The sequence below is a fragment of the Amphiprion ocellaris genome, chromosome 5, assembly GCF_022539595.1.
Source record: "Amphiprion ocellaris isolate individual 3 ecotype Okinawa chromosome 5, ASM2253959v1, whole genome shotgun sequence".
NCBI classification, from domain to species: Eukaryota; Metazoa; Chordata; class Actinopteri; family Pomacentridae; genus Amphiprion; species Amphiprion ocellaris.
The window spans coordinates 21,540-35,942 of record NC_072770.1 but is presented as its reverse complement, the minus strand read 5'-3'; the positions used below and the strand labels follow the sequence as shown (position 1 = coordinate 35,942).

At 35.9% G+C, this 14,403-nt stretch overlaps 1 protein-coding gene across 4 annotated transcripts in view; it reads left to right on the top strand.

The window, feature by feature from the left end:
- nol8 (nucleolar protein 8) overlaps positions 1-6,628 on the top strand; it is a 39,060-nt gene extending 32,432 nt beyond the window's left edge. For 3 of the 4 annotated variants that reach the window (XM_023264013.3, XM_023264012.3, XM_035945349.2), the window contains 4 exons: positions 3,196-3,346; positions 3,724-3,785; positions 4,948-5,030; positions 6,275-6,628. In XM_023264013.3, coding sequence (XP_023119781.2) covers positions 3,196-3,346; positions 3,724-3,785; positions 4,948-5,030; positions 6,275-6,334 — 356 coding nt within the window. In that variant the 3' untranslated portion in view covers positions 6,335-6,628. The remainder of the gene's footprint in view (positions 1-3,195; positions 3,347-3,723; positions 3,786-4,947; positions 5,031-6,274) is intronic. The other variant, XM_023264016.3, reaches the window with a different exon arrangement.
- Positions 6,629-14,403: the final 7,775 nt, after the last annotated feature.

The following is a 14,403-nucleotide window of genomic DNA, read 5'->3' as shown; positions in this document are numbered from 1 at the left end:
CTTTGGTCAGATGAAGATGAATTTGTTGGACTCAGATGAGTCCAACATGTTTGGTGTGAAGCTGACCAGTTCTACCACAGTGAATGCATAGTCCTGACAGTGAAGCACGGAGGTGAGAGGGTGATAAAATGAGGCTACATGAACATATAATGTGTTGTGGAGATGATATTTATAGATGAATGTCTGAGGATAAACCAAAATACTAACTGATGTCGTAGTTTCTCTTAGACCTCAAGGATGTGCAGATGTTGAAGAAAATGTCCGTTGACACTGTTGCTTGATATAATTTATTCTATAAAAAGACAGCATCTGATCAGGCACTGTGGTTTGCCTGTGGAGAGTTCCCCAGCCAATATGAATCTCCCCTTTGAACAAAGGGTTGGTGGTCATTTTATACCCTCTGGTAAAGGATAGAATTACAACATCTGGTCTCTGTTAGAAGTCAAAGTACAGGATACCTCCTCCAATCAAGGCTCTAGGCTCTGTGGGTCTCAAAGACCCCCACTAGTTTTTTTTTTTTATTTTTATTTTTTATTTTATTTATTTGATCCATGGGACAGCGCACAAACAACATTAACCCCGTGGGGAGAGATGCATTATGCCAGGTTATAGCACAAGTGCTAATTTCCACCTGTAGTCCCAGAGCAGGCCAAAGATGTGTTGGGTTACATCAATGTTAAAAGAAAAAAGACACAAGATTAAACATTTCAAACATTAAACACAAATAATTCATAAGATCAAACTCCAAAGCCTCTACAAAAAAGTGCTGACACCAAAGCACCTTCAAAATCATCATTAATGGGTACAAGATTGATCCGAGAGCAGCCATCGCTTCAGCAAGCGTGAAAACTCATTGAAGTGCTTACATTTTAAAAGCTCTGTGGGTAATTTGTTCCATTGGTTCATTGCAACATAGGAGAACGCTGATCTTCCAAAAGCGGAGTCGAGTTTTCGTATATAACACTCGCCCCGAAGAGAAGTCGGAGTGTCTCGAGAAGAGACTTCAGAACACAGAGGGATAAAAGTCTTTAGCGGTGGCGCAACAGTGTCATGAATTATCCTAAACAATAAGCATAGATTAGAATATCTAATACAATTTTCAAAGCTTAAAATACCATGTTTAGTTAGAATTTTGCAATGATGATATATTCGTGGTTTTTTATCATGAATTTTAAGAGAAGTTTTGTATAAAGATTCAAGAGGCTTAAGAGTAGTAACACAGGCCTGTGACCAAGTTGTCATACAGTATCGTAAATGTGGTAAAATCATAGCATTTAAATACACATATGATGCTTCAGTGGTTAACGAATTTCTAATATACCGATAGGTTGAAAGATTAACTTTTAAAGTATTTGTTAACCTTTTAATATGTTTCTTAAAGTTTAAGTTTGGATCTAGAATTACACCTAAATACTTGTATTGTTCGACATTTTGAATAGGTTGACCTTCTATCATGACTTTAGGACAATTCTGTAGTTTAAAACTTTTTGTAAAAAACATAGAAACCGTTTTTTCAACATTTAAAGTTAGGCAAGAGTTTTTTAACCAGTTTGATACTTTTCTCATCTCTATTGTAAGTTTTTGAGCCACCTCTTCCACAGTATCACCATGTGTATACACTACAGTATCATCGGCATACATTATTATTTTGGCATTGCAGATGTTTGGAAGGTCATTAATATATAGTGTGAACAGCAGTGGCCCAAGAATAGAGCCCTGCGGTACACCTATGCTGCAGGCTTGCAGTGGAGATGTTTCATTGTTAACTGTGACACACTGTTGTCTGTCGCAGAGATATGACTGAATCCAGTTTATTGTATTTTCATGTAAGCAAAATTGTGATAATTTGTTTATTAATACTTTATGGTTAACGGTGTCGAATGCCTTACGCAAGTCAAGAAAGACAGCTCCTACCACTCCTCCCCCATCAAGTCTGGACTTGATCTCCTCCGTTAGATAGCAGCAGGCAGTCTCTGTGGAATATTGTTTTCTAAACCCAAACTGGAGTGGGTGTAACATCTCCAGTGAATTAAGATGATCCATGAGCTGCTCTGCTACTACTTTTTCCAAGACTTTTGAGATTGAGGGAAGAATGCTTATTGGCCGATAGTTTGAGACCTGAAGCTTGTCTCCTGACTTGTGTATAGGCTTGATTATGGCTGTTTTTAAAACTGTGGGAAAGGTGCTCTCAAGTATAGACTGGTTAATCATTTTGGTTAAAACTGGTGTGAAAGTTTCCTTATGTTCTTTTAAAAATACTGTATCTATACCAAAAATATCCTTAGTTTTACTGCTATTTAGCATAGATATACATTTTAAAACATTGCTTTGATCAACTGTGTGCAATTTTAAAAAAGACTCATCACACTGAATTTTAGAGACACAGCTTATTTGAGAGAATGAGCCTGCCAAATCCAATGCACAGTTAAGAAAATATTGGTTAAAATATAATGCTAGCTCTGTGTTATTGTTTAGGATGGATCCATTTACTTTAAGTTGTAGAGACTCAAAACTCTTATTTTTCCTACCAGATAGGTTGTCCATACTTTTCCATAATAGCTTGGTAGTCAGGTTCCTAGGATGTTTCATATTACATAAAGATGCAGGGAGCATCTTCAACCAACCCCCTTAACTCTACGGCTCCTAAAGAGCTGCGTCCATCAAGCTCCTGGAGTGGGAGCGCCTATCTAAACACTGCATTGGGTTTCTGGAACAGAATAACACATTCCATTGTGATGACCCACATATCCCAAGTTCCATATGATAAGCACCAAGTATCAGATCAGATACTTCACTGACTAGATGAATGTTGAAAGAAGAGAAATGTTCTAACAAGAGAACCATCCAAAGAACTAAATCACACAAGAACAAAGTGAAAACGTTTATGTCCTGATTTGAATCCAACAGAACAACTTTGGCCATGAGAGGATTGAGAATAAAGATGGACCTGAAATATTGAAGAAATCAAAGGTTAGAATCTCGGTAATGAAAGATGGACTCGAGTTCCTACATGGGGCCTGAATTTTGCAATACAGTAAATCTAAGCTTTTAGTTTTTAATGTGACATCAGAGCAGAAGCTCTACAGTTCTGCTTAAATGTAATCTGATTACTGTAGGGTTAGGGTTAGAGAGATTTAGGGGGTTCTGTTGTGTCTCTGGCAGCTCAGTTTCTTTAACGTTTGTGTGTCTGAACAGCAGAATATAAGGTGGAGATGATTCAGGCTCCAAAGGTGTCATGGCAACAAGACCTGAGCTTCAACGACAGCAGCTCAGAGGAGGATGAAGACGAGCAGGAGGAAGAGGAGGAGGATGAAGAGCAAAGCAGCCCCATCACCAAAACTACAGAGTAAGAAAACTTCAGAATAAACTCTTTGTACTGCTGCATGTCAGCATCAGCTTCATGTTTTGTTTAGGATATGAATTGACTTAAATTGACTGAAAATGACTTGGAATCCTTTGTTTTATTCAACAACTGGTCTAAATCTGAGGTATATTCAGTTTAAAACAAAGAAAAGCAGCAGATCCTGACAATTTTACACATTTGTTAATGAGAAAGTGCAAAAATGCATAAACTAAAACATAGTTTGGAGATAAAATGTGTGAAATAATAAATTCATGGTTGTTTTAGAAAATTATTTAGGTCATCGAACACATAAAGTTTGCTTTGTACAGAGCAATTTGGAATCCATCTGCACTTGTGTGTTTTTGTGTTGCTGCTCACAGAGACGAGACACCTTCAAAGATGGATTTATTCTTCTTCCACCTCAACGACAGCAGATTAACAGGTAGGACGGCGATTTCTAGAAAGAAACTGATTTAATTTTTACTTTCCTCTGAGTTTCTCTAGTGATCTGAGCACTCTGTGGTTAAAAAATGTTTCAACTTTTATTTTAACTCTCTGAACCTCAAAAGTCACCAGGAGGTTTGAAATGAATGTTGTCCTGGAAGAAATCCTTCAAAATTCCACAATTTGTCAGAACTAGAAACTGTAAAAACTCAAAGAAATGTCATATTTTAAAACTTTCCAACAGTCCTTGAACTACTCATCTGTAACATAGAGCTGCTTCTAGAAAAAAATAAACCATTTGCGCTGACATTGAGATATGAAAACATCTTTTTGTTTGTCTTCTGAACTCCAAAACTTGCTAGTATGTTTGGAAGGTGTTATCTTTTTTTTTAATTACCAGAATAAACCAATTTATAAATGCTAGAAACTGTAAAACCATAAAAATTGGTCAGATTTTCAACTTTCAGATGGTCCTTGAACCACTCATACACTTTGCATTCAGGAGTAAATAACCAAATCTGAGCCTAAAATTGCAATATTTCATCAAAATCACTTTAATCTACAAGTGTCGTTTAAAAATTAGCCAAAAATCAACTGTTTGCTCTAAACGTATTCTGTAAAAAAAACTAAAAATTCTGTGCTCCTCACAGCTACCGTGAAACCATCAGTGACTCGGCTACGATCAACAGTCGGGTGACAAAAATTCTGAGAGTTTTCAGGTTGAATTGCAGGCAGTGTTTCCACAGAGAGACAAAGAGGAAAATAAAACTTACTGGATGAATAAAATAAATGCGGCATGGCTCAGAAAAACAGAACAGAGGAGCAGGTTGTTGAAGATACATTCAGCATGGTGAAACATCTTTCTACAGCTAATGAACAGAGTCGAGAGGAACAGTTTGTAGAGGCTGTAAAGATTTAAACAGTTAAATATCTGCAGTATGTTCAGTTAACGTTTTTCCAGAATTAGTAACACCTGTTGGAAAAATGCTGGAGATGTTTTCCAGGTTTTTTGCAGAAATTGACAGTTCAGAGGATTGACTGTTATCCAGCTGCAGGTTCAATCTTCAGATATAATGTCATGATTGTAATAATATTTTCCCAGCATTGTTGTGTGTCTTTAAAGTGGGTGAATCTGTTCATGGGTGGTTTTTGTCCTTCAGAGGGTCCCAGGTTGTTCTGTCGGACGTCTCAGCTGGAGGATCAGAGGGAGCAGTGGGAGGAGAGGAGGACCGAGCTCAGACAGGTACGTTTACCTGGACGCCTTCACAACCTGCCACAAACATCCACGTTTAACCTGAGAAGCTTCAATAAGAAGCAGATGGACTTCTCAGGATGAAGGTTGAACTTCCTCAAGAACAACCACATAACCCATAACTTAATCCACTTTTTTTTTATAAAAATATAAGTTCTTGGACAGAAAGTAGTATTTTATGTGTAATAAATCTTTAAAACTTATGTCTTAGGACAAAAAGTAGTATTTTGGTGGAAGAAACCGCTAAAATTTTGACAGAAAGTAGTATTTTGTGCAGGATAGACCTTTAAAACTGTAAGTATTTGGACAGAAAGTAGTGTTTTAGGTGTAATAAACCTTTAAAAATATGTATGAACACAAAAAGTAGTATTTTGGTGGAATAAAGCTTTAAGACTAGAAGTATTTGGTTAGAAAGTATTGTTTTGGTTTATTTCAAGTATTTGGACAAAATGATATTCAAAACTTCAAAAACTATAAGTACTTGGACAAAGAATTGCATTTTGGTGGAATAAGTTGTTAAAATTTGGACAGAAAGTAGTATTTTGGTGGAATAAACCTTTAAAACTATAAGAATTTAAATAGAGAGTAGTATTTTGTGCAGACAAAACCTTTATAACTATATGTATTTTGATAGAAAGTAATATTTTGTGCCAAATAAACATTAATATTTCAGTATTTGCCAGTTTCCATACGTCTCCTCTCTGCTCTGTGTAAACACATCCTGCAGTTCAGCCGTGAAGTCTTTGAATTTTTGTCACATGACTGTTGGTCTTAACTCAGTCAATCAAAACTTTTTGGTTGTGTTGAGAAGCTCAGAATTTTTTGTTTTTTACAGAATCTGATTAGAACAAATTGTTTATTTTTGGCAAAATTTATAAATGAGACCTGTAGAATAAAGTGAGCAGTTGAAAGACCCTGGGAAAGTTAAAAATCCAACGATTCTCTCTGTTTTTACGCTTTCTGGCTGATTAATAGTATAATTCTGTGGATGTTTTTTTAAAGATAAGATGCCCTTTAAACATGTAGGAGGTTTTAGGGTTCAGTGATCAAACATTTACACGTATTGTTTATGTTTTTAGACACATGGACTCATCATAAGACTCGTCTATTCCTTGGATGTTTTTATCTTTTTTTAAACTTATTTACTGCTGACTTCAGACTCAGTGAAGACATGAACTGATTTGGGAATAATATGTTTAGTAAAGACAGTTCTACTTTCTCATCTTTTTCCACAGGAGTACCGCAAGAAACACAAGGACGCCCGCAGGAAGCTGGCGTCCTCCCTGAAGAGCTGAGGATTGTGGGAAGTGAAGTCTTTGTTCTTCAGTTGACGCCCACAGTTCTGGACTTTAGGAATCAGGAGCTGATAGCATTGTGTTTTTGTTTAGTTATTTTGCAGACTTTAACAGTACATGGAGTGAAAGGCTAAATTCACTCAGGTCTATTTAGTTTGTTTCAGTAATACTGATGAGCGATATTTTGCGATCAGAGCTTCTTTTTCTAAACAGCAGCTGATCGCAACCAAACCTGTTGGGATCACATAAACCGAGAAATAAGCACGTTAATAATAAAATGAAATATCGACCCTGTTTTTTTTTTTTTTATTAATCAAACACTTTCTTCACTTCGTGCATTTTCTTTGTCAATTTCTGATTTAAAAAAAAAAAAAACTTTATGTAAAGAAAACACAAAATTCAGACGAGTTTTCATTCTAGCTCTCTTCTTGGGTGACAACTGCTTTACTCACCTTCAAACAGCACTAAAAGAATCATTTTACTGGACTTTTTCCTTATTTTAAAGTGTCTCAGTAGAAGACAGTTGTGTTTAGTTTGTGTGAATAAGCTGTGTAAATGTGTGTCTGCAGCAGAGGAGGCTGCATTTTCAGGACGCTTCTTTTCTATTAAGTCCTTTTTTGGTTCAGATAACATATCAGACACTTTTTTACTCCAAAGCTTTTTGAGTCCACAGACGCTGGCAAAAAAACAACGTATAATTTGGGGTGAAATAAACCTTTAAAACTATGTATTTGGACAGAAAGCAGTATTTGCGGTGGAATAAACCTTTAAAACCACAATATGTGTTAGAAATGGCTAACTTTGGGTAAAATAAACCATTTTATTTAATGTGTTGTCGTTTCAAAGTGCTATTTCTGTGGATTAACTCTTTACAATGATAAGTACTTGGACAAAAAGTAGTGTTTGGGCTGCAATATGCTTTTAAACTAACTTGTTCATTAGAAAGCATTTTGTGCGCAATATGCCTATAAAACTATACATATCTGCACAGCAAGCAGTATTTTGGTGGAATAAAGCTTTATAAGTATTTGGACCAAACAATAATTTGCATGGGAAAAAAACTTTAAAACTTAAAGTACTTGGACAAATAGGAGTATTATTGTCCAGAACAAGCCTTTGAAACTATAAGTATTTGGAGAAAATGTAGTATTTTGGTGAAATAAACCTTTAAAATTATAACAACTTGGAGAGAAAATAATATTTTGTGCAGAATAAACCTTTAAAACTAGAAGTATTTGGATAAAAAGTAGTATTTTGGTGGAATAAACCATTAAAATGTGGATAGAAAGTAGTATTTTGTGCAGGATAGACCTTAAAAACAAAAAGTATTTGGACAAAATGTAGTATTTTGGTGGAATAAACCTCTAAAATTATAAGCATTTGGACAGAAAGCAGTATTTTTAGGCAGAAAAGTCTTTTAAAACTGAATATTGGACAAAAGATAGTACTTCAGGCAAAATAAAACTTTATAAGTACTTGGCTAGCAAGTAGTATTTTGGTGGAATAAAATTGTATAAGATTAATATTTGAACATAAAGTTGTATTTTCTGCAGAATAAACTCAAAATTTTAATAATTTGGACAGAAAGCAGCATTTTGTGGAGAATAAGCCTTTTAAACTATAAGTGATCCGATAAAAAGGTAGCACTTTGATGGAATAAACCTCTAAAACTATAAGAATTTGGAGTAGTATTTTAGGTATAATAAATCTTTGAAACTACGAGAGTTTGGATAAAGAGTAGTATTTGCGGTGGAATAAACCTTTAAAACCACAATATGTGTTAGAAATGGCTAACTTTGGGTAAAATAAACCATTTTATTTAATGTGTTGTCGTTTCAAAGTGCTATTTCTGTGGATTAACTCTTTACAATGATAAGTACTTGGACAAAAAGTAGTGTTTGGGCTGCAATATGCTTTTAAACTAACTTGTTCATTAGAAAGCATTTTGTGCGCAATATGCCTATAAAACTATACATATCTGCACAGCAAGCAGTATTTTGGTGGAATAAAGCTTTATAAGTATTTGGACCAAACAATAATTTGCATGGGAAAAAAACTTTAAAACTTAAAGTACTTGGACAAATAGGAGTATTATTGTCCAGAACAAGCCTTTGAAACTATAAGTATTTGGAGAAAATGTAGTATTTTGGTGAAATAAACCTTTAAAATTATAACAACTTGGAGAGAAAATAATATTTTGTGCAGAATAAACCTTTAAAACTAGAAGTATTTGGATAAAAAGTAGTATTTTGGTGGAATAAACCATTAAAATGTGGATAGAAAGTAGTATTTTGTGCAGGATAGACCTTAAAAACAAAAAGTATTTGGACAAAATGTAGTATTTTGGTGGAATAAACCTCTAAAATTATAAGCATTTGGACAGAAAGCAGTATTTTTAGGCAGAAAAGTCTTTTAAAACTGAATATTGGACAAAAGATAGTACTTCAGGCAAAATAAAACTTTATAAGTACTTGGCTAGCAAGTAGTATTTTGGTGGAATAAAATTGTATAAGATTAATATTTGAACATAAAGTTGTATTTTCTGCAGAATAAACTCAAAATTTTAATAATTTGGACAGAAAGCAGCATTTTGTGGAGAATAAGCCTTTTAAACTATAAGTGATCCGATAAAAAGGTAGCACTTTGATGGAATAAACCTCTAAAACTATAAGAATTTGGAGTAGTATTTTAGGTATAATAAATCTTTGAAACTACGAGAGTTTGGATAAAGAGTAGTATTTTGGGTGAAATAAGCCTTTAAAACTTCATGTATCCACAAAAAGTAGTGCTTTTGTGCGGATTAAGCCTTTAAAACTAGAAGTATTTGGATAGAAAGTCGTATTTTCTGCTAAATAAACATTAAAATATAAGTATTTGGACAGGAAGTACTAGTATTGTGCTGAACAAACCTTTAAATCTCTAATTGGATAAAGAGTAGTATTTTTTTTGCGGAATAATCCTTTAAAACTACGCGTTTGGTACCTTCCTGCTGATCCGACCAGCAGGTGGCGCCCTCTCCTCTCAGCGTGTCCCAGCAGGTCGCTGTGTGTTCGGTACTGAGGCTGCAGCTGCTCCGGTTCAGTTCCAGTTCTTCTGGCTGAGTTGAGGGTCTGTCGGTCTTCATGTCTGTGGAACAGAACACAGAACAAACAGGTCTTCTGCTCCCGGTCCTGGTTCTGATTCTGCGTCCCGTGGGGCTCCGGGGGCTTCTGTCCGAGCTGGAGGCGCAGCAGCCGGAGGATGCGGGCGAAGCGGCCTCGAAGGCGTCTGTGTCCCCGAAGAGGAGCCAAGGGCGGCGGGTCCCTGAGGAGGGAGCCGCCCAGCAGGGACGATGACCTGGGCGTATACTTCACCACCCCGAGGTCCACCCGGTGCACCACGGCCCCTCCGGGTAACGGCTCCTCGACCTCCCGGGGCCCGGGGCTCCTGAACCCGCTGTTCCCGGTGACCGACGGCTCGTACCTGGCCTACACCGTCATGCTGCTGGTGCTCGTGCTGTTTGCCGCCGGTATCGTGGGGAAACTCGCGCTCGTGCATCGTGTGGCACAGCTTCTAACTGAAGAGCGCGTGGAACTGCGTGCTGGCGGGCATGGTCTTCTGGGACTTCCTCGTGCTCTTCTTCTGCCTGCCCGTGGTCGTGTTCCACGAGCTCACCTTGACGCGGTTGCTAGGAGACCTGTCCTGCAGGCTCGTGCCCTACCTGGAGGTGAGCGTTGCGCGTGACGGACAGGTGTTCCTCATCAGTCACGTGTTTGGTCTGATTCTGTTTTATGTTTTTATCAGAGCAGAAGGTTTTATACTCAGTAGTACATCTCTGAAAGTACAAATACCTGGATAGAAAGTAGTATTTGGGTGGAGTAAACATTTAAAAGTACAAATACATGGAAAGAAAGTAGTACTTTGGTGGAATGAACCTTTAAAGTATAAATACTTGGATAGAAAGTTGTATTTTAGTGAAATAAAACTTCAAAAAGTGCAAATACATGGATAGAAAGTAGTATTAAGGTTTTATTCGCAAATACTTGGAAAGAAAGTAGTATTTTGGTGAAATAAAACTTCAAAAAGTACAAATACTTGGACAGAAAGTAGTATTTGGGTGCAGGATCTTATAATGACATCTATTAATATTTTTTTAGACATTTGTTTTCTCCACATCTTTTTGTGTTTGGTGAAACTTTTGTGTCTTTTTGTCATTTCTGCCTGTTATTTTTGGATTTTTTTTTTTGTTTAATTTTTGTATCTTTTTGTCTTTTTATGTCATTTTTTGCATCTTTTTAGATAATTTTTTGTCATTTTTGCACATTTTTGCATATTTTTTAATATTTTGTGCAACTTTTGCATCTTTTTGTACTTTCTGCCCGTTATTCTTGGATTTTTTGGTGTCATTTTTGCATCTTTTTGTGTCTCATTATCTCTTTCCATCATTCTAATTGGGTCATTCTGTGTAGAAGATATTTCTGAGTTTTCTCTCCTTCTTCGTTCTGTTTCCATAGAGGTTCAGGACTTTAGATTGCAGTGAGAAATGAACTCACAGTGAGGAAAAATGCAACAGGAGCAACAAAAACACGCAGAAACTGCTCCTAGGAGTTCAGAGAGCTAAACTAAATGCAGATCAAAGTGTGTCAGTTTTGTGTTTCTGCTCCAAGACTCAGATAAAATCCGTCGTATCCAGACAGAGAGACGTTTAAAGGTTGAAACCAGCGTTCACTCTGTTAGCGTCTGAAAGAGTTGCAGGTCTGAGATGAATGGAGCGTTTGTGTCTTTGTTTGTGCAGCTTCTTTGAACGGTCGAGCTGTTATGAGCTGTTTGGCCTCTTCAGCCGTCTGTTATGAAGCAGAACACAGAACCACAGAGGAACAGAACTGTAGCTTCCAGCAGCTGGAGAGTTTGTTCACAGGAGCACAAGAACAAGATTATTGTTCACGTCATCATCAAAAGTGAAGAGTCGTGAAATGTCTCAGTGTTTCTGCTTCAGAAGTTAATTCCTGACTCAAAGACTTTGCAACTAAACCTGAGAATAGAGCTGCAGTCATGGTTATTCTCAAAACAAACAGCTGATTTAGTCAATTAATCAAATCATTTGGGTCATATGAGGTCTTGTTTTTTACAAAGGTTTTTGTAAACTTTTCCAGACACCAAGGAGACGTAAAACATCAGAACCACAAAGAAATTCAGTCATTTAAAATAGAATCCCAATTAACTCTCTGAACTCTGACGTCATTTTTCGTCATTGTGGGTTAATTTTTCACTACAATCTAAACTCCTGCACCTCTGTGGACACAGAACAACTACAGAGAAGAAGAAAGAAGTCATTTGTCTAAAATGACAAAAATACAGAAGTTTTGCAAAAGTTGCAAAAAAAAGACAGAAATGTGCAAAAATGTGCATAAATGGCACAACAGATACAAAAATGACACAAAAGTGTCAAAATTATGCAAAAAAATGTGCAAAGATTACACAAAATTACAAAAGTGCAAAAATGGCATGATAGATACAAAAATGACACAAAAAGCAGACGGGTTAGACGGTAATGCAAAAGCAGATACACAAATGTCAAAAAGAAACAAAAGTTGCAAAAAAAGACACAAAAAAAAGAGTAAAAAACTTCAAAAATGACACAGAAAAATCCACAATAACATGCCAAAATGACAAAAAAGACATTAAAGTTGCAAAAAAGACCCAAAACTGAGCATAAAGATGCAAAAATGGCACGATAGATATGAAAATTACACAAAAAATGCAAAAATTTTGTAAAAACGGGCAAAAAACTGCAAAAAGGACACCAAAAAAATTACACAAAAAGGTTATTTCCAATGTGACTGTTGGTCACATCTGAGTCACTGATGGCTTCACAGGTTGGCAGATAGGTGTAGAATCTGTAGTTTTTTATAGAGTCTTCTCAGAGCAAACTATTTATCATTGGCCAATTTTTAAAGGGGACTTTTTTTTTTTAATATCACAATTTCAAGCTTATATTTTCCCAATGCAACAGAAAGTCACAGATGACTAGTTCAAGTATCATTTCAAAGCAGAAAATCTAATTATTCTGTCAGTTTTTGCAGTTTCTAGCTCTGATAAATTTGGTCATTTTGGTTAATTTTTTTTAATTTTTTTTGAAAATAAGTCTTTCAGACTTGCATGCCGCTGTTGGAGATCACAGGTTCAACATGTGCACATATTGTATTTGCTTTACATTATTTTATAGACTCTTCATGACAACTTTTTTAGTATTGTTGACTAGAAGAAACAAAGAAAAGAGGTGGAATTCAGCAGTTTAATAGCACAACAGATACAGAAATTACACAAAATGTGCAAAAATGACAAAAAGACACAAAATTGAGCAAAAAAAGTGCAAAAAGGAATAAAAAAATTCCGCAAATAACAGGCAAAATTTACAAAAAAGACACTAAAGTTGCAATAAAGACACAAAAATGAGTAAAAAGGTGCAAAGATGACAAAAAGATACAAAATCACAGGTAAAATGACACAAAAATATAAGATGCAGAGAAAACAAATGTCTAAAAAACATGTCTGTATAAATATAAATATGTCAGTGTAAAATCCTGCAGCTCCATGTAAACAGAACAACCATGAAGAATGAGAGAGAACTCAGAAATGTCTAAAAATGACAAAAATACACAAAAGTTGTAAAAAAAGACACAAAAATCAGCAAAAAAGTGCAAAAATGGCACAATAAATACAAAAATTCTGCAAAAATAATTACAAAATTGAGCAAAAAGGACATGAAAAGATGCAAAAATGACAAAGATGAAAGAGAGAACTCTTTCTTTCATCAAGAAATGACAAAAGTTATAAAAAAATACACAAAAATGAGAAAAAAGGTGCATAAATGGCACAAAGAGATACAAAAAGATGCAAAAACGTTTTTAAGTTGGTCTCTGGTTGAGCTTTAATCATTTCCTGCTGACAGAGAACAGACCATAATAATAAAAGTGAGGCTGGTGTCTGATTAAAGCTCGGCCAACAGTTGGTTTAAAGATGATTTTTCCTCTCAGAGCCTCTGAAGTGGAATCACAGCTCGTCTTTAACCAGGTCAGGCTGCTCTTTGTTGCTTCCGCTATATTCATGCTAACGAGTGAATGAATTTCCGGCTACTTAATTAACGTATTTTAAAGTGCTTAAAGCAGGTCAGGCTGTCAGCTGCCCTGTGCTCCGTTAGTTCAGCTATTTTCATGCTAAGTAAGGCTCCGTGTTAATTATCCTGAATTGTGTCTGAACAGTTTGAGGTCTTTAAGCAGAGGGGGGATGGCCTCTAATGATCCTCTGTGTTTCTTAATGTGTTATCAAAGAAAGAATTTGCATAATTTCAGGGTTCCTGCCATTAGAACACATTTAATGTTTGGGGTTCTTGGTCAACATTTTCTGAGATGCCTGCTTGTGATTGGTTAAACTGTCATGGACATTGTTTTTTTATGACGTTCATCAACCTGACGTTTCTTCCAGAATGAAAATGCTGGGAAGCTGCAGCTCTAATTTCAAGAACCTTTAAAAAAAAAAACACATGAAATACTTCAAGAAGCAGCCCCAAATTACAGAGGGTCTTCAGCTGGTGGTGGTACTTTGAAGAACCATCTAAGAACCTTTATTTTTCTGAGAGCAGTGTCTATATTTTTTTTAACTAAACCACAGTACTTCAACTTCCAAGTCTTGATCAACTCATCATTTACTTGACCAGTAGCCTCCAACAGAAGGTTGATTAGTAACTTCATCCTGACAGTCTGCTGTGGTCTGTCGATGTTAGCTGACCGATGTTACACAAACTCAAGAACATCAAGTCATCCAAAAGATACACATATGTTCAGGTTATAATACATATCTGATAGAAATTGTGGTCAGAATTATCAAAATGAAACCCAAGTGTAATAAACTGTGATGTAGTTTGATGTCAGTCTGCATAAAGTTATTGATTAGAGCAGAACTATGTTGACTAGATGATTCTGCACAGGATAGCATATGTTTTTAAAACGGGGGTGTAGGTGGATTTAGTTCCTCTATTGAAGGACTCATCTTTGTTTTGCAGTTTTTTATGGTACAATTTACTTGTAGTT